Source organism: Amblyomma americanum, chromosome 10 (genome assembly GCF_052857255.1).
Source record: "Amblyomma americanum isolate KBUSLIRL-KWMA chromosome 10, ASM5285725v1, whole genome shotgun sequence".
NCBI lineage: Eukaryota > Metazoa > Arthropoda > Arachnida > Ixodida > Ixodidae > Amblyomma > Amblyomma americanum.
In genome coordinates, this window is record NC_135506.1 from 52,554,493 (window position 1) to 52,577,653 (window position 23,161).

At 49.5% G+C, this 23,161-nt stretch overlaps 1 protein-coding gene across 3 annotated transcripts in view; it reads left to right on the forward strand.

Moving 5' to 3' along the window:
- The window catches only part of LOC144106376 (XK-related protein 4-like), a 56,314-nt gene that overhangs the window by 21,853 nt on the left and 11,300 nt on the right, over positions 1 to 23,161 (forward strand). For 2 of the 3 annotated variants that reach the window (XM_077639156.1, XM_077639155.1), the window contains 3 exons: positions 1,957 to 2,134; positions 10,832 to 11,022; positions 18,616 to 18,825. In XM_077639156.1, the coding sequence (XP_077495282.1) occupies positions 1,957 to 2,134; positions 10,832 to 11,022; positions 18,616 to 18,825 (579 nt within the window). The remainder of the gene's footprint in view (positions 1 to 1,956; positions 2,135 to 10,831; positions 11,023 to 18,615; positions 18,826 to 23,161) is intronic. The other variant, XM_077639157.1, reaches the window with a different exon arrangement.

The window sequence follows — 23,161 nt, forward strand, 5'->3', positions numbered from 1 at the left end:
CAGCACGAAAACAGCGCGTTCCATGCGACAGCTGGACGCACATAAACACTGGACACAGACGTGTCAACACCACCGACGCGCGCTGTCACCACCACGCAGTCCTGGGCGTCAGATGTCGCCGCCGCCGAGCCTGGTACCTGCGCGAGCAAGCCACGGTGCATATACCGCGGGGGGGCGGCACGCAGCCATTGACCCAGCGTGCCCGCACTGGCAGCGAGAGCGTCACGTGGCCACTTTAATGGCCACATCCATGGCCCCGATGTCAAGGCGGGTTGTCCGAGCCGTCGTCCAGGCTGAGACAGCGGCCCCAGCCCAGCAACATCAGCAGACGCCGCGCGCGCTTTCTTATGCGCAGGCCTTCAGGGGGAACACCCCAGCAGCAGCAGTCACCGAAGCAAAGGCAGCGGCGATCCGGTTGCCCGGCGTCCCGTTACAGCGCGGCCCGAGCCTGCGGCCGCTCCTCATGGCCAGCCCCCTGACGCACGGGACGCGGAGATCGCGCGCCTAAAGCTGGCGTTGCGCGCCCTCATCGCACTTTTCCCGGAGGGCACCGATGGACACCGGGCCTGCTTAGAAGCAGCGGGTGCTCCCGCACAGATAAGCCAGCATGATGGCTAGCCGCAAGACTCCCTCCCGCATACCATCCATTCTGCAGTGGAACGTGCGCTCACTTGCGGCGCGGTATGCCGAAATACTAGTTCGCATCTTACAGGATTCGCCGGAAGTTATCGCGCTGCAGGAGACGTACGTACGTTCACATGACGGGGAGCCCCAGATGCGGCTACCTGGCCACATTGGCTACCACTCAGGCACCACGTGCGAAGAACCCACCTGTGCCGCAGTGCCCTGTTGTGTCACATCTCATCGCCCTGGGAAATCAAGGTGCGCGATATACGTGCGGCACACTGAAATCAACATGTGAAATTATGGTCCCTCTTTCTTCCTTTCTTCTTTCACTCCTACCTTCCTTTCCTTACGGCGCGGTTCGGGTGTCCACCGAGATATGTGAAACAGATTGTGCGCCATTTCCTTTCCCCAAAAACCAATTTCCGGTGTGCTGTCGATGTCAGTGCACGTTAAAGTTACCCAGGTGGTCGAAATTATTCCGGAGCCCTCCACTACGGCACCACTTTCTTCCTTTCTTCTTTCACTCCCTCATTTATCCCTTCCCTTACGGCACGGCTCAGGTGTCCAACGATACACGAGACAGAGACAGGTACTGCGCCGTTTCCTTTCCTCAAAAACCAATTATTATTATTATTATTATTATTATTATTATTATTATTATTATTATTATTTCTTAATTAGTTTTTAGGGAAGGAAGTGGCGCAGTATCTGTCTCCCGTATCGTTGGACACCTCAACCGCGCCGTAAGGGAAGGGATAAAGGAGGGAGTGAAAGAAGAAAGAGGTGCCGCAGTGGAGGGCTCCGGAATAATTTCGACCACCTGGGGATCTTTAACGTGCACTGACATCGCACAGCACACGGACGACCAGTTTCCAATTTCCAACGCCGATCTCTCAAATTCCTCGTGTGCAGCTGCTCTCCATTAATCACGCGCACAACCTGGACATATTTTTTTATTGTGTAAATAGTTTTTGTATATGACCTCTCCCCCTATCTTCTCTTCCTGTTTTCTCACCACTTTCATTTCATTTCTCCATTCTGCCTTCTATCTATTATTTCCGTTGCCCCATCTCAGGTGCTTCAGTATCGATGGCAGAGTCCGGGGCTAGCAAAAATCTTTTCCTGCCTTTTTATTATTATTTTAATAAAAACCACTTACTACTACTACTGCTCTCCAGCTTTCGCTACCCGCAGATAATGCCAAGACTAACGGGGACGCGTGAGGAAATAGGGTTCTAAGTTTGAAAAGGAATATGATATGTGCCAGACCTCGTTAAGATATCGTGACTGGAGCGTGTCTTTTCGTTTTTGTGTCTTTTTATGCCACAGATATCTACACAGCAATAAAATACTGGCGAAAGGAGCAGTCGGAGTACGCTTTTGTAACGATGAGTTTATCTTTTGGGCCCACCCTGCTGGTGAACTTGCACAGCGGCATGTGGTTCCTTATCGACGGATATGATCCCCGCACCTTCTTCTTGAGTACTCTGCTTGGTATTCCATATAGGTAAGCAGAAGAAAATAATTCTTGAACTTAACGTGGGAAAGTTACCTACGGCCAATTAGGAATTCCAAAGTGGAAAATTACGTCCTAATCAAAACCACTCCGGGTTTAGCTTACCATATAAAGAAAAAGGGCGTTTTTTGCGTAAGCGATACTTCTGTTCATCTGTATAAAGCGGAATGTGACCTTTCTCTGCCAGGCGATAAGATGGGTTTCACGGTGTGATAAAGTTTTGTTTTTAGTTTTTTGGATTTGGTTTTTGTTTTTTTGGTTTTTTGGTTTTTGGTTTTTGTGATCGAGGTACGTGTACTTGCTGCGCGCGCATCCGCGGCGGAACCTTTATATTTCCCATTCCTGGCGAAATAAAATCAGTTGTGAGTGCAGCTTTTGTCCGTGTCGTATGTGTTTCTCCCCTTTTTTGTGCTCGTAATTTTTTACGCTGCAGTTATGTGGAACCACTCAGGGTTCTTTAACGCGCGATGACATCGCACACTAGACGGTCGTTTTTTTTAAATATCGCCTCCATAGAAAGACAACCGCCATGGCCGGGTTCGATACAGAGACCTTGAGATCATCTGCACAACGCTAAAGCCACTGAAAGATAAGTACACCCTTCATCGTTATTGTTGATAGTTGACTGAGGCAACAAGCTTTTCGCTAAACTTCAAAAGACACCGAAACTCTAAAGTCTTCGGCTCGTATGCCCGCCGCAGCGGCTCAGTGGTTATGGTGCTCGTCTACTGAGCCGGAGTCCCCGGGCTCGAACACAACTGCGGCGGCCGCGTTTCGATGAAGGCGAAACGCTAAGGCGCCCGTGTGCTGTGCGATGTCAGTGCACGTTAAAGATAATAATAATAATAACAACAATAATAATGATGACAATTATTATTATTATTATTATTATTATTATTATTATTATTATTATTATTATTATTATTATTATTATTATTATTATTATTATTATTATTCATTTTTGGGGAATGAAATGGCGCAGTATCTGTCTCATGTATTGTTGGACAACTGAACCGCGCCGTAAGGGAAGGGATAAAGGAGGTAGTGAAATATGAAAGGAAGAAAGAGGTGCCGCAGTGGAGGGCCCCGGAATAATTTCGATAAGATCCCCAGGTGGTCGAAATTATACCGAGGCCCTCCACTACAGCACCTCTTTCTTCCTTTCTTCTTTTACTCCTTCCTCTTTCCCTTCCCTTACGGCGCGGTCCAGGTGTCCACTGCGGTATGTGAGACAGTTACTGCGCCATTTTCTTTCCCCCAAACCAATTTTCAATTAACAAGGAGTCCGCCTACAACCGGCAAATAATGCTTCAATTCATGTGAATTTTTTTTTATCTCACCATGATTCAGTTTCGACTTCGGCCGCCAAACGATGTCCATAGCGTCAAGGTCAGTTCAGGTCACGCGGTTTCAAACAAAAAATGCGCGATATTACAGCCGCTTCTTAATTTTTATCGTTTCAGCTGTTGGCCGGGAAAGGCAGAGATCGCATCACAGCTTTTTTTTTTTCCAAGTCTCACACGACCTGAACTTCCAAGTTGGCGTTATGGCCACCATTAACTTGTCGAAACACACGCCGGAACAGCATGAGAGAATTCCATCTCAATCTTCAACTGCCAACCTCGCGAGAGTGAATTCCGAGTAGTGATTTATGTATGCTGAGGAGCTGCACACCATACCAAAGACGAAAGCAGGACACAAAAAAAATTGGCATCTATGCTCCTACCCGCCGCGGTGGCTCAGTGGTTAGAGCGCTCGGCTACTGATCCGGAGTTCCCGGGTTCGAACCCGACCACGGCGGCTGCGTTTTGTAGCGAGAGCTACATTACGGTAGCATTTTGAGCCTTGAGCGTGGTGCCGCCGCCACACTGTCACGCGGTTGGTCACGTGGTGCGGAACAGCTGCCGTGGCTGCTCACGTGGCTTGTCACGTGGTTGGTCACGTGACCAAGTTCCGCTCAGCCATCTCAAGCTATCGCGTCACCCCAGGTTTAACCAGAGCTAAACCACCGCCAATATTTTTATGGAGGCAAAACACTATACATATTACTTCTCCCTCTATCCTCTCTTCCTGTCCCCTCACCTCTTTCATTTCATTTCTCCATTCTGCCTGCATTCCTTTATTTCATCTGCCCCACCTCTTTCATTTCATTTCTCCATTATGCCTGCATTCCTTTATTTCATCTGCCCCAGCTCAGGTGCTTCACTATCGATGGCAGATGCCGGGGCTAGCAAAAATCATTTCCTTCCTTTTTACTATTATTTTTAATAAAACCACTACCACCACCACCAAAACGCTAGGGCGCCCGTGTGCTGAGCGATGCCACAGCACGTTATATATCCCCAGGTGGTCGAAATTATTCCGGAGCCCACCGCTTCGTCACCTTTTCCTTCCTTTCTTCTTTCAGTCCCTCCTTTATCCCTTCCCTTACGGCGCGGTTCATGTGTCCACCTCATATATGAGAGATACTGCGCCATTTCCTTTCCACATAAACCAATTATTACTATTACGTTTCCTGTGCGATGCCAGTGCACGTTAAAGATCGCCAGGCGGTCGAAATTATTCCCGAGGTCTCCACTACGGCATCTTTCTTCTTTTCTTCTCTCAGTCCCTCCTTTATGCCTTCCCTTACGGCACGGTTCGAGTGTCCATAAACATATGTCAGACAGTTACTGCGTCGCTTCCTTTCCTCAAAACCAATTTTCATTTTCCGCTCGTAGGAGAAGATTCGGGCAAGCAGCACAAATTGATCGCGAAATACAAAAACAACAAACGACCAGCAACTACAACTGTGAAAAAATTACAGGATTGCACTTAAGTCTGCAATCCTGTAATTTATTCACAATGGCTTTCATTACGACGCGGTTCAGGTGTCGGCCGATATGTGAGACAGGTACAGCACCATTTCCTTTCCCAAGCAGAAAAATTGGTGGTAGTGGTTTTATTTATTAAAATAATAGTAAAAAGGAAGGAAAAGATTTTTGCTAGCCCCGGCATCTGCCATCGATACTGAACCACCTGAGCTGGGGCAGCGGAAATAAAGGATAGCAGGCAGAATGGAGAAATGAAATGAAAGAGGTGAGGGAACAGGAAGAGAGGACAGGGGGAGAAGTAATATGTACAAACTATTTACACAATAAGAAATGTGTCCGGGTTGTGGGCGTGATTAGTTCATTTTAGAGGAATTAAATCACACGCGCACAGCACTGTGTTGGCTACAACTGAAGTGGGGCGTCCAGTTATTAATCGTTCAAGGTAGAACTCGCGGAGCGTTCGGTCACTGCGTGTAACTACCTGACGGAGAACAGACGGGACGTCAAGCCCGTTTACGCGACAGCTAGACGCACATAAACACTGGCCACCGACGTGTCAACAACACCGACGCGCACTGTCACCACCACGCACTCCTGGGCGTCAGATGTCGCCGCCGCCGAGCCGACGAGGGTGTGCTGGGCGTCCTGCCGCACGTATATCGCGCACCTTGATTGCCCGGGGCGATGAGATGTGACACAACAGGACACTGCAGCACAGGTGGGTTCCTCGCACGTGGTGGCTGAGTGGTAGCCAATGTAGCCAGGTAGCCGCATCTGGGGCTCCCAGTCATGTGAACGTACGTAGGTCTCCTGCAGCGCGATAACTTCCGGCGAATCCTGTGCGATGCGAACTAGCATTTCAGCATACCGCGCCGCAAGTGAGCGCACGTTCCACTGCAGGATGGATGGTATGCGGGAGGGAGTCCGGCGAACAGCCATCGGTGCGGGAGCACCCGCTGCTTCTAAGCAAGCCCGGTGTCCATCGGTGCCCTCCGGGAAAAGTGCGCTGAAGGTGCGCCACACCAGCTTTAGGCGCGCGATCTCCGCGTCTCGTGCGTCAGAGGGCTGACCATGAGAAGCGGCCGCAGGCTCGGGCCGCCCTGTACGGGACGCCGGGCAACCGGATCGCCGCTGCCACTGCCGGCGCTGTCGTTGCTTCGGTGGCTGCTGCTGCTGTGGTGTTCCCCTGACGGCCTGCGCATAAGAAAGCGCGCGCGGCGTCTACTGATGTTGCTGGGCTGGGGCCGCTGTTTCAGCCTGGACAACCGCTCGGACAACCCGCCTGGACATCGGGGCCATGGATGTGGTCATTAAAGTGGCCACGTGACGCTCTCGCTGCCAGTGCGAGCACGCTGGGTCAATGGCTGCGTGCCGCCCCCCGCAGCTAATGCACCGGGGCATGCTCGCGCATGGTACCAGGCTCGTGCGGCCCACCGCAGCGCGTGCATCGGGCAGGAGCGCGACACACCTCAGTGGCATGCCCCAGGCTGGCGCACTTGGCACACTGGAGCGGTCGGGGACGGCAGGGGCGGACCGCGAGCCTGCGCTTGAATATGGTGATGAACGCCGGGGGTGTCGGCGCCGCAAAACGGAGAGCGAGTGTGTTGCCCGACAGAGACGCCGACACCATCGGCACCGTTGACTCCGCCGCCGCTAGCAGCTCCTCCGCCGTCCTGCGGCCGTCCACGCCGAAGACTAGGCCGGAGCTTTGGTTCCGAGGAGGAGGCTCCTTGGCGCAGACCGGCACGCCGCGGATGACGGCCGTGGCTAGCAGGGCCTGAAGAGCATCGCTGCTCCCCGCGTCCACTGCCACCACATTCCGCCGCCTGTTTACCCGGACGGCAAGGACGCCCGGGCGGGATCCGATCTCGTCGGCCAACTCCCAGCCTTGTTCCCTGGTGAAGGCGGTGCCCCGGTTCGCCAGCCGAAACAGCACCGTGCCCACCAGGCTGGACGGGACCTCCACGGCAGCCGCGGCTCGCTCCAGGGCAGCTCTCCGACGCCGCTGCGCCTTGGTAGTGATGGTGCGCCACGGGACCCTTCTGGCCCCAGCATCAGCGTCGCCGCTGTCTGCGGCGCGCCGCGGAGTTGGGCGCGCTCGCTGCCAGCAGACGAAGCCCCAGCCGCAGCCTGATCTCGTGCGGCGGGATTTGGTGACGTCGCACGCGGTTTTCTTCCGGATACCGTCGCCCCAGCAGCTTTACCCTAGTCCATGTAAAGGCCTGAAGAAGGCGGATGAGCGGCTCCTTCTCCGCCTTCTCACCAATACATTGCTGTGCCCGGCAGGGCTAAAACATTTTGACCCCTCCTTTAGTGGCAGCTGCCCACACTGTAGTGCAGTGTCCTCTGACACCTATCACATGGTTTGGGCCTGCCCCTCCAACCCCGCTATTCCCCCCATCCCCAACCCAACCCGGGAGGACTGGGAGGCGACCCTGCTCGGCTGCCACGACTTACAGGCCCAACAAGCCTTAGTCGGGCGCGCCCGGGCGGCGGCAACCGCCACTGGGGTCCCATACTAGGGACCTCCACCTAGTGCTTGTACGGATCGGTCCCTTACGGGCTGATCCAAACATACCTCCTATTCATCCGTAATAAATGTTTTCACCACCACCACCACCAGCAGCAACAGCAGCAGCATCAGCAGCAGCATCAGCAGCAGGCTGGAGGTGGGCTCCATGGGGCTCGTGCTGGGAAGGCCCTGCTCCTTCGAGTGTGGAGGGAGAGGGAACAGTGACGGTGGGGGCCTTCGAGCTTCCCGCTTGGCCACCGCGGTATCCCTTTTGATTTCCGAGTCCCTCTCTTCCTCGGACCCCGTTGAGCGTCGCCGTTTCCGGAGCGCAGACTCGTCCATTGGGGTGCACATGCTCTCCTCGGCTGCAAGTGTCCGGGGTGAGCCCGCAGCAGCAGCATCAGGGGGAGAGGGCATCACAGCCGGTTCCCCAGGTGCAGCAATGGCGACAGGAAGCGCAGGGGTGGCCAGAAATGCCGAGTGGGAGCCGCCATGGAGTTCTGTGTCTGCTGGTGAGCGAGCGCCATGGCGCCCCTCAAGGCTAGAACGCGTGGGTTCGCCGGCGACACGTCCAAGGTACCGATGACGGACTCGAGGTTCTCCGAGGTGGTGTTCAGCGCCGCCGTCAGGCACCTCACCGTGTCCCGCAGATCAGTGATCTCAGCCTGCATTCGCCGAATGGGGCTGGACGACCTTGCTCTGGATGGCGTTCGTCTCCGTGATCGTGAGTGGCCTGCCCTGCGTTGCTCACTGTCACCGCCGAACACAGGCCTTCGCTCGTTCACGCTGTCTGTGGCCTCCATGGGGAAACCCCGCAGCGCCGCGAAGCCTTAGGCCCAGCGTCCGAAGGAGCAGAGAGCTAAAAAACACGTCCGCTCGCTTCGAGCGCCCGCCGAAGATTCCAAACAGAAAAATTGAAAATTGGTTTTTGGGAAAAGGAAATGACGCAGTATCTGCCAAGTCAATTCAACTGTCTGCTTAAGAGTTGAAATGCGAGTCTTTTCCATGCCTCTCTTTCTCAGTCCATTTTCATTTTTTTATTTATTTTTTTATTTGAAATTGAGTTGGTTTTATTTTTATTTCTTCTGATCCTTTTATATTAGTTTTTATTTTATTTATTCTTATTGTCAACAATACAGCCAATTTGGGTAGTTAATCAAATGCGAAGTAGGTGCGCTAGCACTGCTGGGTAAAAATTTTTTTAGGGGGAAAGGAAATGGCGCTGTGTCTGTCTCAAATATATCGTTGGACACCTGAATCGCGCCTTACGGGAAGGGATAAAGGAGGGAGTGACAGAAGAAAGAGGTGCGGTAGTGTAGGGCCTCGGAATAATTTTGATCACCTGAAGACTTTTGACGCACACTGACATCGAACAGCACATGGGCGCCATAGCGTTTCGCCTCCATCGAAACGCAGCCGCCGCGGTGGGGTTCGATCCCGGGAACTGCGGATCAGTAGCCGAGCGCCCTAACCCCTGAACCCTGCTTACCCCTGCATTACTTTTATTAGCGATGTAAAGTGCACCGTCGTTTTAAGGCGAAAGCCTTTCTTGCCTCATGAGCGTGCGCAAGACCTGTCCGCAGGAAACGGGTACAAGAACTTTCAGCTCCACCTATTTTTATTTATTTTTTCCATGGTTGCACCTAGGCAAAAGGTGGGAGTTTTTGGAGATTTTACTTGCATTAAAAAATTCATTAATTTTGGCAATGTCATGACACAACATTTGATTAGCTTTCAGAAAACATATACACATTGGTGTTTATGACTTCCAAAACGCCTTTCATCATTTTTGTGGTCACATCAAGCGGAAAGATAAGAGTTTCGGAAGGATTTATTTGAATTTTTCGGACACAACATTTGATTGGCTTTCAGAAAACATAGTACACATTGGCGTTTATGACTTCCAAAACGCCTTTCATCATTTTTGTGGTCACATCGAGCGGAAAGATAAGAGTTTCGGAAGGATTTATTTGAATTTTTCGGACACAACATTTGATTGGCTTTCAGAAAACATAGTACACATTGGCGTTTATGACTTCCAAAACGCCTTTCATCATTTTTGTGGTCACATCGAGCGGAAAGATAAGAGTTTCGGAAGGATTTATTTGAATTTTTCGGACACAACATTTGATTGGCTTTCAGAAAACATAGTACACATTGGCGTTTATGACTTCCAAAACGCCTTTCATCATTTTTGTGGTCACATCGAGCGGAAAGATAAGAGTTTCGGAAGGATTTATTTGAATTTTTCGGACACAACATTTGATTGGCTTTCAGAAAACATAGTACACATTGGCGTTTATGACTTCCAAAACGCCTTTCATCATTTTTGTGGTCACATCGAGCGGAAAGATAAGAGTTTCGGAAGGATTTATTTGAATTTTTCGGACACAACATTTGATTGGCTTTCAGAAAACATAGTACACATTGGCGTTTATGACTTCCAAAACGCCTTTCGTCATTTTTTGTGGTCACATCGAGCGGAAAGGTGGGAGTTTCGGAAGGATTTATTTGAATTTTTCTCAAAACAGCATTTTTCCGGTCTTATGTATCTCTTTCTCAGGAACTACAACGCGCAAGCAAACAAGGTTCAATATATTTAAAGGAATGAATTTTACATTACTCGTTCCAAATTCATGAGACGCCGCGGTGGCTGACTGGTAAAGGCGCTCGGCTGCTGGCCCGGAAGACGCGGGTTCGCTCCTGGCCGCGGCGGTCGAATTTCGATGGAGGCGAAATTCTAGATGCCGGTGTACTGTGCGATATCAGTGCACGTTGAAGAACCCGAGGTGGTTGAAATTTCCGGAGCCCTTCACTACGGCGTCTCTCAGCCTGAGTCGCTTTGGGACGTTAAACCCCCAGAAACCAAGCCAAACCAATCCAAATTCAACAGCCTAACTCTTTCTGCATTTGTAGGGCTAGAAAAGAAACAATCGCTGTTCGCAATTTTATTTCGCCGAGAAATAAGAAAAAATAATAAATTTTTGTTCACAGCGCACAATTTTGGTTCCAACTGGGTACAATATACGATTCTGGTTTCGTAAAAGTTTCCAGTACCAAGAATTTTGTAGATTTTAAGAAAAAGGTACATTAGTAAAGAACTAAATATAGATCAAACAATATTTTAACCTAGTTTTGAGCAATAAGTAAAGCTGCACCTATTTTGTGATATTGCCAGCAAATTTCATAGCCATCGATTTTATTACAATTACTCTGCAGCCAGCTTTCCAAAACCATTTTCGAAATCTCATCCCGCCGTAAAAGCTCGAAGGGTTTTTGGCTTGAACTTCTTGGTCTACTAACATGACGTAAGGCTTTCATTCAATGGGATTTTTAATATTTGTCTATTTCTCCTCTCTCAAGGCACTGGCGTACTTACCGGGCCGGGCGCAAGGCAAAGAAATCGGGGATCCAGGAGGACTTTCTCGAGTGGCGTCAGTGCACAAGTGACGCGTGCCTCTTGGGGCTTTACACATCCTTCTTAAAGTCAGCGCCACAAGCGGTGTTGCAGATCTACGTTCTTTTAGAACATCAGGAGTGGACCGTTTGGAACGGTGGGTACAATATCTCCCAACAGGACATGTCTTCTAAAACAAAGGACGCATAGTTTTTCTAACAGTATTGAGCCAGTAAGTAAACAAGAGATCCGTGATAACTTCATCCAGCGACTGCGACTTTCCGTATGAGGCCTCGCTTGCATCTTGGACGCACAAACTTGTTCACATATACTGTTCAGTCTGTACACATTTACTGAAGGAATATTAAACGTAGGTTCTCTCCAAGTGTTGGAAAGAGCAAAAAAGGTACCCGCACTAAACTTTTGGTGGCAGTGCGTTGCCAGAAACGTGGAATAAATGAGTGCATATTCCACTAACAACCAGCAAGCTAATCAGACACCTCATCTTTAGTGACGTATACGCTTCTGTAAGTCTGACCAGCTATGAAAGCGTACAATTAAGTTCCAAAGCACACTGAGCAGCCCGAAACACCAGACTAGAGGCGAGACAAACGCGCATGCGCTTCAGGTTTGTCTTCTGTCGCCAGGTATTGCGCTTTGTTCGCTGCACAGTTTGATATGCGCAAACCGACTCAGCTTGTCACTCTTACGAAGATGAAAATCCCGTTGTCTTAGTTTACGTCGGTGGCGTTCGACGACCCTGCAGTATGACAGCTGACTAAATACTTAAGCCGGCATTACTGCATTTGACAACGGTTGAAAAAGATGAGCTTTTTTTTTAAAAGCTACAAGGAACATGCGTTCACACGATTTCTTTTCGCGGCCAAGTGAGTTAAAATACAACGACTACCATACGTTCAAAGGCTTTAAGATTGGACTACAAGATATAAAAATCAAATCTTGAAAGGTGCGTCTTTGTGATGGACCTATGAACAATTTCTGGAGTAAAATTCAAACATAAATGGAAAGTAATCATATTGACCTTTGTTCTTAAAAAACCCGAAGCGTGTTAGGTCGCTTTCCTATATAGTGTGTGGTTGTAATTGGGGCAAATACGGTCGTGCCTCGTTAATATGGAGAAATCGACTCCCGAACAAAAGTGCCTGTCTGTAATAAACTTGTCTGTAATAACGAATCATAAATAAAAACAAAAAAGGAATATTTAGCAAAACGGTTTATTATAACGGACTGCTCCTTTGCATAGTGGCGGACCGTGAAGTGGAAAACGGGCACTCTTATAAGTTCGAGGTGCATTATTCTGCTCGCCATTATCTTTAAAATCTTATGGTATAGGTTGAAGCATTTTTGAATTGACTATAGCGGTCCATGAAACGCGTGATGTTGCCTCTTGGTGCGATGAAGTATCTCCTACGACGACTGTTCACATCTCAAGAACACGGTACTCAATCGGGTGAAAGCTGCTGCATGTGGTTTTTAACGTTGCGCATGGAGAGATTTTTTTTCGCAGCCACTCGTACAATGCGGCAAATTGTAAGGCGCGTCCACTGGGAACCTTGCCACTGTAAAGCATGAAGCCACACAAACACAAAAAGGTCATTACTGTATACGGCATTTTCACATTCTCAGTGCATATCGCAAGTGGTCTGCACTCGAAATATAAGAGGCAGAACATCGGATAGAGGGCCTCGGGATTTTGTTCTCAACACTATCCATATTGACAAGACGCACGGGTCTCAATGGGCGCGCACATTTTCACCCTGTCCTGCCCGGACAACGTGTTTCCATATTTATTAGGCATAAATACATTGTAAAAGTTTGCTCCCAGAAAAACTGTCCATAATTCGAGTCGTCCCTTTAAACGGGAGTAGTATTAACGGTGCGTGACTGTAATAACTGCAATAAGTAGACTGTCAGTTTACCCGCCGCGGTGGCTCAGTGGTTAGGGCGCTCGACTAAAGAGCTGGAGTTCCCGGGTTCGAACCCGGCCGCAGCGGCCGTGCTTCGATGGAGGCGAAACGCAAAAGGCGCCCGTGTGCTGTGCGATGTCAGTGCAAGTTAAAGATCCCCAGGTGGTCGAAACTATTCGGGAGCCCTCCACTACGGCACCTCTTTTTTCCTTTCTTCTTTCACTCCCTCCTTTATCCCTTCCCTTACGGCGCGGTTCAGGTGTCCGCCGAGATGTGAGACAAATACTGCGCCATTTCCTTCCCTTAAAAGGCCGTTTTCAATTTTTTTTCCATCGACTGCGGCTGTAATAAGTCGTAGGTAGTGCGCTGCCGAGTGCACGCCGTCCACGGCGGGCTTTGCTCTGAGAGAAACAAAGGAACGACACTTGCTGACACAAACATATGATTTTGTAGCGACCCACGCGGCCGGCACTAGGGCAATGCCGAAGAGGCCGAAGTTTCCCCAGCACGCGCTAGGGATGAAGTTGAGCGTGTGACGGAATTCCATCTGGCCGGGAGCGTACATTTGAAAAATAAGATACGCCGACCAGTGAAAAAAGGTTCGTTCTTGACGTTTCGGCTTCCACACGGAAGCCTTGTTCACAATGAATTCATCACCATACAAGGGTTGAATAATTGGCGCAAGGAGCGTGCGTATATCGGGTTTAGATTACCGCCGTTCCGGTTTAACGTGTGTGACGTAGTTTGTATGATTAGGGATTCCAGATGAAGTCTGATGCTGCTACTTTTTCGGTTGCGATGATCCTTGCCTTGTCACAGTGAATTTTGTGGCCATTCACGACGGCGTGCTCCGCGAAGGCGTTGTTGCGAATGTTTTCGTTTTTTTACGTCCCGAACGTGCCGCTGTAATCGCTTCCGGTGCTGCTGTAATCGCTTCAAGAACGAGTGAGTGAGTGAGCGAAAACATTTATAGATTTTTAAAGGGATTCGCGGATCGAAGGCTCCGTCGTCTTCGTGCTTGCGCCGGCGACTAGAGCCTTCTTTCAGCAAGGGTGGGCCCCTATTCCAAGGCTCCACTGAGTCGTGCTGCACCGGTCGCGTGCTCTATAAAGGCCCTCTGGGCCGTGAGCTCGCTGCTGGTGAGACGGCTCTCCCATTGCTCCGCACTCGGGTGTTTGTGTTTGTGAAATGCCTCGTTACGTTCGCATTCCCATGTGATGTGGTAGAGTGTGGGTATGGCTCCGCACCACGGACAGGTGTCCCTGTATTGCGACGGGTACATTTTGCTTAGTATATATAAATTGGGGAAGGAGTTCGTTTGCAATCTGCGCCAAGCAGTGGCCTGCTCCTTTGTCAGAGCTTTGTGTGGTGGCGGGTATCTAATCCGGACGCCTTTGCATAGGTTTAAAAGTTCTGTGTATCCCCCCTCGCAGGCTTGATGGTGAAGACCCGGGGCGTGTGACTGCCCGGCTCGGATTGCTTCCCCTCGAGCTAAGCTGTCTGCGCTTTCGTTCCCCTCTATTCCCGCGTGGTCTGGGATCCAAATGAAATTATGTCTGAGTTTTTCCAACCCTGCAGGGGCTACCTCGCCGAGTATCCTAAGGGCCGTTTTGCTGACTCTGCCCTTTGTATAGTTTTTGCACGTTTCTTTCGAATCTGTTAGTATGTTGAGTGGGCGACCGGTTCTGTAGCCTTCTGCTGCCGCCAGCGCGACGGCAATTTCCTCGGCCTCCGCTGAGCCCGCGACTTTTGCTGCGGCGCTCGTTAGCATTCTTCCTTTGCTGTCTACGACTACCAGTGCGGCTGTGTGTTCTGACCCGCACGGGTAGACGGCAGCGTCCGTGTATACTGTGTTTTCTTCCGAGGCTAGCGTTTTCTCTACGTACTCCGCCCTAGCCTTGCGTCGGTTTGCGTGAAGGTTAGGGTCCATATTTCTCGGTATGGGCTTAACGTTAAAGGTTTCTCTAAGGTGGTCCGGCATCTCCGCGTATCTGTCTGTCAGTCCGCGAGTGTCCAGACCCAGCCTTTTCAGGAGCGCCCGTCCCGCAGGAGTGCCTCTTAGTCTGACTTTTTGTGCTCCCAGCAGCGCTTCCGCGAGTTCGTCGAAAGTGTTGCTGATGCCTAATTGTAGCAGTTTCTCGGTTGACGTGTTTCTGGGTAAGTGGAGAGCCGTCTTGTAAGCCTTCCTCAGGATTTTGTCGGCTTGTTCTCTTTCCGCCTTGGTGGTTGCGTGGTACGGCAGGGAGTACGTAACTCGGCTGACTATGAGGCTGTTTACTAGCGTGAGGGTGTCTTCCTCTCTCATGCCGTATCTCTTTTGAGAGACGCGGTTGATCATGCGGCCCACCTGCTCTGCCGCTTTGCTTAGCAGGCTAATGGTGTGACTGCATTTGCGGCTGCCTTGTAGCCACATGCCCAAGATTCTTATCATGTTCTTTTCGGGTATGAGTTGACCCTCGAGGGTGACTTCCAGGGTTGCTTGGGTGGGATGTCTGCCGATTCTGAGGAGCTCCGATTTCTCTGTCGAGCACCGCAGTCCTCTTTCCTTTGTGTAATTTTCCACGCAGGTGGCAGCTTCTTGCAGCCTTTCTTGTTTTTCGCCTAGGGATCCCCGGGTGGTCAAGACCGTGATGTCGTCGGCGTACATCGCGTGCTGAATTCCCTTGATCTTCTGTAGTTTGTTTGCTAGTCCAATCATTGCCACGTTGAAGAGGACGGGCGAGATGACCGAGCCTTGAGGTGTGCCTTTACACGGGGTGTGGAAGACGTCGCTTCTTAGCTCGCCTAGCCCTACCGTTGCCGTTCTGTTGCTGAGAAAGTCCCTGACGTAGTCGTGGGTTCTCTTTCCGCAGTTGGCGTTGTTCAGGCCCTCCATGATGGCCACGTGGCTCACGTTGTGAAAGGCCCCTTTATGTCGATGGCCATGACCACGTTTTCGCCCGCTTTCGGCATCGTTTCGAGCACTTCTTCCTTGAGTTGGAGTTAAAACAAAAAAAAATTCTTAACAGGATGTCAATTCCATCGCGGTCAATTCTTTGTGACCGCTTTTTAGACCAAAATCGTTGACTTGTTTGAACCTCCCGCGCTTTCTGACGTCAGATGACTCGTACTCTCTAAGCCTAGCAGCTCTGTAAATAAGGAAGCAATGTGAAAATTTGGCGCGTTTCATCACTAGAATTTTGTGGTGCGGGCATCATTACACAAAGCGATAGCTTCGTGCGCCTTTTGTTTGCCGTGAACGCGAGAGACAGAGTGGCGGCAAGGACGAATCGCTGGTGAAGCGAGAGGCCGCGCTTCGAAGGGCGCCGCCATGTTGCCTGAACTTGGAGCTATTCTTGCGCTGAAGTGCCCCCGCGGGAGCGCATGCATTCCATTGGCAAAATGGGAGGGAGTGATCTCCGCCTGAACTACGCGCTCCGTTTGTGATCCGGCGGAGCGCTCTCGATCTGCCATTGGAATTCAACATAAAACAAAAAAACATGAGGTTCAGTCAAACAAGCCTACGCGCCCTTGCCCCGCGGGGTAAGCTATTCTTAGCAATTAGACCCGCATTTTCAGCGCATTACAACTCGGAACTTGCACCCAATAATGGTTACATCACTTAAATGTGTTTATTTAGTGCAAAACTTCCTAAAGCATCTTTACAGCCATAGAATACACGATTTCCATATTGTTATGCATACTGTTGTATAGTGCACTGTCTAGTACAGTGTTGATAATTGCATAATAATATGCTGCATTTGCTGTTTTACCCATTCCAACCTGAGAACCAATAGCCGTCAAGGACTAACAATATTTTCAACCACATCACTTGTGTTTACCTCACCTGTGAGGTCCATCCTGATCTCGTGAAGAGCTTATGCTCAGGTGCATTCATGTTGTGTATATGCATATTCGCATCCCTCCCCTCCGTGGACCTCTCCCCCTTCACAGTACACCGTAGACAGCCGTGCATTCCAAACACAAATACGTCTATATGGGAGTAAAAAGGGAGTAAACTCTTCTACTGCACACTAGAGGACAGAGGGTGCAATAGAGAGTGCGCTAGAGGACAGCTAGCTTATTCCCTTATTACTTCTTTTCGCTTTAGAGTGTATCTTTGTTGCCAGGGCAGGCCCTGCTGCCCTTCTCGAGAAATCCTCTTTTCTCCGGCTCTGACCGTTCTAACAGTCCAAATATGGAACCTCTCTTTCTTTATTGGTATGGAAATAAAAGGAGTTGTTGGTGGCTGAGTGTGGCGCCGGCTACCCATTTACACATGATGAAAGGAAAATACTGAACTGGCGACATAACGCTCAATAATAAAATACAGGTAGAAACGCAGACAATCCGCAAGACAAATAATACAACGGACACGCCAAAATGCTAACATAAAATATAAAAATAAAGCATAATTAATGATATTACTTAATGATATCAAATTAGGATATACTGTAAGCAATGATATGTCCTAATCGCAGTCAACTGTATAAAATCCAAGAAATGAAAGCGAAACTATGAGCTGCGTAATAACGATATCCCATAGATAGCATCCATAATAGAAAGACACATAAATAATTACCAGGTCACTGGAGAGCAGCAACAGTGAACAGCAACAACAACGATATCGCATGCCTCAGTGTTTTCTTGGATAAGGCAATACCCAGGTATCCATTACAAGACTGCTAAATGCTGCACCCTTGATGCATTGGAGAATATTTTTAAGCGTTTCGTGAACCAAGCTCGTCTTCACCCGCTGCAGATCTTGGGCTGTCGAGGGATTTTAATGCAGCCTGTGAGTCGCTGAAGACCACCTACCCTTGGATCGCCGATAGTTATACTATATATGAACTGTAGTGCCTAGTAAATTCCATTAATGTCAGCTGTCGTTGATCCCCGCCTTTCCTTTTCATCCTCATCATCGCATTTCTGGTGGTCTTATTAGCATTTGTCATATTGGTGCTATTTTCAGGTAAAGTAACGGTGTTTTCAATTTCTTCTTGTTCGGTCTTTACGGATACGACAGAGCACTGACTGCAGCCGAGGCGTAGAATTCTTGTGACAAACCTACAATGGAATATGCGTGTGCGGCTTGGGTCTCGCGTGCCTAGACCGACATTAATGCAGTTGAAGAAATGGTATGCATTGCCTTTCGTTTCATTTGTGATCAGTATTCGCGGCCCGACCCACCTTAAACCACATTTCGCCTTGAAAGGAGAAGGCTAGTCGGGCTTGCCTTTCTAAACGTCCATGTTTCTTCCAAGTCGCCTATAAACCTGAAGATTACCTCTCTAAAGACTCCCCGGGATCCTTCTGTCCTTAAAATTGCCATAACATACAACCTGTATTTGCAAGAACAAACGTGTATATTTCCCTTTTTTCCATGATTGAATTGGAATGCCCTATGATCCAATAGACTTTTTATTTCCCACTAACTGAAGTGTGATGTGCTGCGCTGTGCTTTGCTTTTTCATTCTAGATACCAATAAGGTATTATATCATGTATTTTTCTTTTATTTTTCTATGTATTCAATATTTTTATACTGATCTAACCTGCTTGGGCATGTTAACTGCATGCTGTATTTGAAAATAACTAAATAGACATAGACAACCCACGCTGATTATGCACAAGTTTTTTTTTACTATTTTATGCGCTCTGCTGCTTAAACAATAAACCGATCCCATTGATATACAAACCAGGAAGGTAAGTTTATGCTTAGCCGTTTGGGCGCAGTTTTGCGCCGCATTATTTCCTTATTTCGTTGCGATGGTATTTCGTCATGTAGCACGTTGATATAAGGAAAAAAGAAATGACAATTTTCTAAACATTCTCTTGCCTGCAGTACCCTCAGCGTTGACGTCACTAGTCTTTCTCGCCACGGCTGTCCCTTCCTACGACCGAGACTTGCAGCTCTACCTTTCTCAGGGCAAGTCGTTTTCCTGGATTGGCTTCATCCTTCAAACGTTATGGAGATTTACCACCATTACGGCGCGGATTGTCGCCATGGTGTTCCTCGCAAGGTCAACGAGGTTGTGGACATTATTCATTTTTTGTAAGTGTTCTCTGCGCCATTTTTTTTTATATTTTGTCTTCAGCGTCTGACTACTTGCACGTTCCTGCAGCCACAATATAACAAATGTGCTTTTAGCAAGCATTCGCCTAAATTAAACACGCGCGCGCAGCAGAAGCATGAAGAGCAGCTCTGTAAATTTTAGTAAAAAGCTGCCCACATAACTGAAAACGAGGCCAAAGAAATAGGTCACCCAGAACACTGCAAAGAAAAGAGAATGTAGAAACGTCTGATGTTAAAAAGGGACTAAACCACTGAGCGACTTTGAAATGCTTGCAACATTTTTGGGGGCGCAGATAGTGCATACAGGAAGCATGAAACATGAGAGGGAAGTCAGTAATAAAATGTACTCTGATTTTACAAACAAGAAAGGTAAAAAGAACTCCGTGATACATGAAATAAACTAATAAATCAAGCTGATATTTTATGGTTGTTACATGCTCTGGATATGCAGACAGAGCACGGACATAACTAGCAACGCTAGCCAGAGGACTATTTACTTAGATTTCTTGATTATGAACACGAACACCCACGCTTGGAAAGGATACGTTAGCTCCGTGTTAAGGGTATGACGCCATAACCTTAATGGGTTAAGACCCATATGCGGAATTGATCATTCTCTACTTCACATTCACAGATCCTGAGGGTCCTCATACCACTCCTGGCGCAGTGTCGCAGCAACTAAGCAATGCGCCACCGTGCAATGCGCCAGTGGCTCCTGCCATCGGTGGTGCTTGTGTGACCAAAATTACTCTTCACTAGAAACCTCTCCAACCAATCCTTAATTTACCTGGCTTTTGCCACGGCGGTCATCTTGCTCAAATTCCGGTGGGCAAATTGTGATGACGCCACAAAGTCACGTTACCTAAGCGGCACACTTGACACCTAGATGTCTCACCTAGGTTGCTTCTCTAAGAATTTTTAGCAGATTTTTTCTCATGGCCAACGATGCCGACGCCGGCTTCTCTGCGACATGGACTCCTTAACGCTAAAGCGCTAATGGCTTCTACGTTTCTAGTGTTTCACCTAGGAATGTTCGAACTTATATTTTCAACACTTTTTCACGTGCTAGTTTTCAGCTAAATTTACATCATGAGATGTTCTTCCACGTTTCTTAAGGCGCAGAGACCCATTGTACAGAGCATGGATGAAATTCATAAAGAAAAGTAGATCTAAGCTTACCGACCTTGCGTCTTAACCATGGAAAGCTGGTTGGCATTAGCGGCGGTTCCGGCAGGTAAGGTCGGCCTGGCGGATACAAGCAACGAGGACGATAGCGCTGGCACAAGCATATTTACAGACATTTTATGCTTATATGATTTATGAAAGACTTCATCGCTGTATTCCTGACTGCCAGACTCCCGTCAACACTGCTTGACATCTGGTGGAGAAGCGGGGCAGCAGTCCATGTGCCGGACACCCCCTGCAAGACATGACGCCAGCCCCCTTGGTCTCCCACCGTAGGACCTGTCACCCGTCCATCGAGCCAACAGACATCTGCAAGAGAAGCTACCTGAGTTCGCGACCCTGCCGGAGCGCACCCGGCAGCGGAAAGAAGCACCGACGTCGACCATGACCCCACCAGCAGCATCGATCCCAGTCATTCTGCAGCAGCCCCGGGTACCCTAAACCTTTAATGACATCGCTGGTGAAGACCCTGAAGACTGGCTCGACCAATGCAAAAACGTGGCAACATTCAACACGTGGGAGAATGACATGAAGCTGCGATATGTTTTCCTTGCCCTCGAATGCTCTGCTTAAACGTAGTATGAAAACCATGAAACATCCCTGGCCGCGTGAGATCTATTCAAGAGGAGCTAGTGAAGACTCACGAGTGTAGTACGGAAGGCAAGGCCACAGCTACTGCTGGACTCACGCATCCAACAGTCCAATGAGTCCGTCACAGTGTACGCTGAGGAAATGAAACACCTCTTCCAGAGCGCGAACCTTGAGGTGACGGAGGAAAAGAATGTAAGGCTATTGATGCGAGGCGTCAATTGGAGCATATGTTTGTCGGCCTCGTACGGAACCCTCTAAGAACTACTGACGAATTTATTCAGGAAGCGTTTACCATAAAAAAAGACCCTTGAAGCCCGAGCCCGCCAACACAACCACCCAGCCCAAGTCTTTGTGATCCATCCGCAGACGACGCTTCCAAGCAGCGAGAACTTGTGAGGGATTAGAGGGGCAGTCGTTCGCGAAGAACTTCCCAGACTCCGCATCGTCAAAGCAGCCCCACGTGGCTTCTCTCACTGACATCATCCGTGAAGAAGATCAACTGGCGTTGGGTCTTCCTCGCGACGACTCTGACCCAAGAACTTGAAGCCAAGACTTACTCCTCAACCATACGTAGCCGTTGAAAGTGTCCCGCCAGCCAGTGCCTGGGGTCATATATGCGCCACCCTAACGACCCCCAGTCACCCACCCGCCTGCCCAGTTATCAGCAACCTCCGCTAATAAAACCAGACCTCTGGAGGACCCCCGATCAATGCCGCCCTCTATGCTTCCGCTGTGGTGAGCCAGGCCACACTCTTCCGCACTGAACATACAGAAAAATGGGCTCCCGGGGTTTCGACTGCGATGCTCCGTGGCCGCAAACCGGCCAGCGACCACGGTAGATAGATGTAGACTTGCGTCACGCCGACTACACGTGGAGCCTAGTTAACCTAACTGCCTTTCCCTCCATCCTTCCCTTTCTCTCACACGCGGAGCCACCTACCGAGATCTCCGTCCCCGTCATTTGCGCGGCTTCTATGGCGACGTCGCCCCCAATACGCCCACACCGCGGACATCCTCGACCTCGACGCGACTTGACTTCAAAATGACGCCGCCAAACAGAACAGCCCCGACTACACGCCCTACCCATGATTCCTATATCCTACGAAGCCGGGACCCGACGCCAAGGACGTCGTGCAACGCAAGAGCCAGGAGATCCAACTTCGAGATGGCTCTCGACGGCCGGAAAGTCACTGCTCTAGTCGATGCAGAAGCCGATTATTCGGTGACGAATGGAACATTCGCCGTGTCCCTGAGGACAAACACAAAAGCTTGGGATGGTCCACAAATCCGCACTACCGGAGGACACCTTACTACGCCATGGAGACGATGAACAGCACGAGTGACCGCGAACGGACATACCTATCCTGCGACCTTCGTTGTGCTGCACCAATGTTCTCGCGACGTAATATTGGGCACGGAATTTCTGAATGAACATCAGGCGATCATCGACCTTCGGTCCAAGCTCATCCCACTTTCGAGGGATGAAGCCACTCCTTCGGGGACAATCCAGAAGCGTCACATTGGTATGAGTGTCCTGGATGAACAAGTGAGCGTTCCACCCCGCTCAACCCTTATATCCACCGTATGTGCCACGGAAGCAGAGAGCACCGAAGCCATGGCATTGAGGGGCACAAGGAGTCGCTTTTAAATCGAGGACTACGCATCGCAAGAGGTAATACCTGCTTCTGGAGCAGACAGGGCGAACTACTCGTGACAATTGCAGCAAAGAGTACCGCTACCTGAACAGATGCACGGCGATTGCTTTCTTAGACAAACTATACGACGTCGAAATTCTCTCTCTCTCTCTCTTCAACCGTTCCGCAGAAGACTCCCTTATCCAAGAGAACTCGTCCATCTACGACATCAATGCAGCCCTGCACCGGAGTAGGCAAGTTCAAATACGCAACCTTCTTCGAAGTTGTGAGTGCTTCTCGTCATCATCAGACCAGAATGATCTCGAATGATCGCAGCCAGACACGGCTGCTTCCACATTGTCCCAGATTCTTGTACTAGTTGCTTTGACTCGGCCGAGAGCGGCAGGATTCTGTTCGACGCCCGCCAAGCCCTCTCGTTGCTAACGCCGCCGCCTAGTCATTCACTTTATAGTTGGCAAGAGCCATCCCAATAATAGATTCTTCCCCTCTTCGCCGACTTAATGACTGGCGGGCTACCGTCAGTACTAGGCGACAATATGGTGAATCAGAGGGATCCCAGATTGTAGACGATTTACGTTCTGAAATTTGTAAATAGGCATTCTGGTTTTAGGGCACATTATTAGCGCAAAATACACATACGATCGTCAGAGCCGAGGAAGAATCTTGCTTGTGCATCTTGCTTGTGCATAGCTCGTTGCCATAGCAACGCTGACACCAAGAGGCCCGATTTTAGTCCCTGGCCACACCTGAAATTTGACCTTGGCTGATTTGGACCAAAATCGATGTCCAGCCATAACTGACCGTGCCAAACACTACGGCGACCTCCAAATTTGGCCCTGGTCCTTTCCAAAAATTCTGGCCTGGGCGACACCCGAAATTTACCT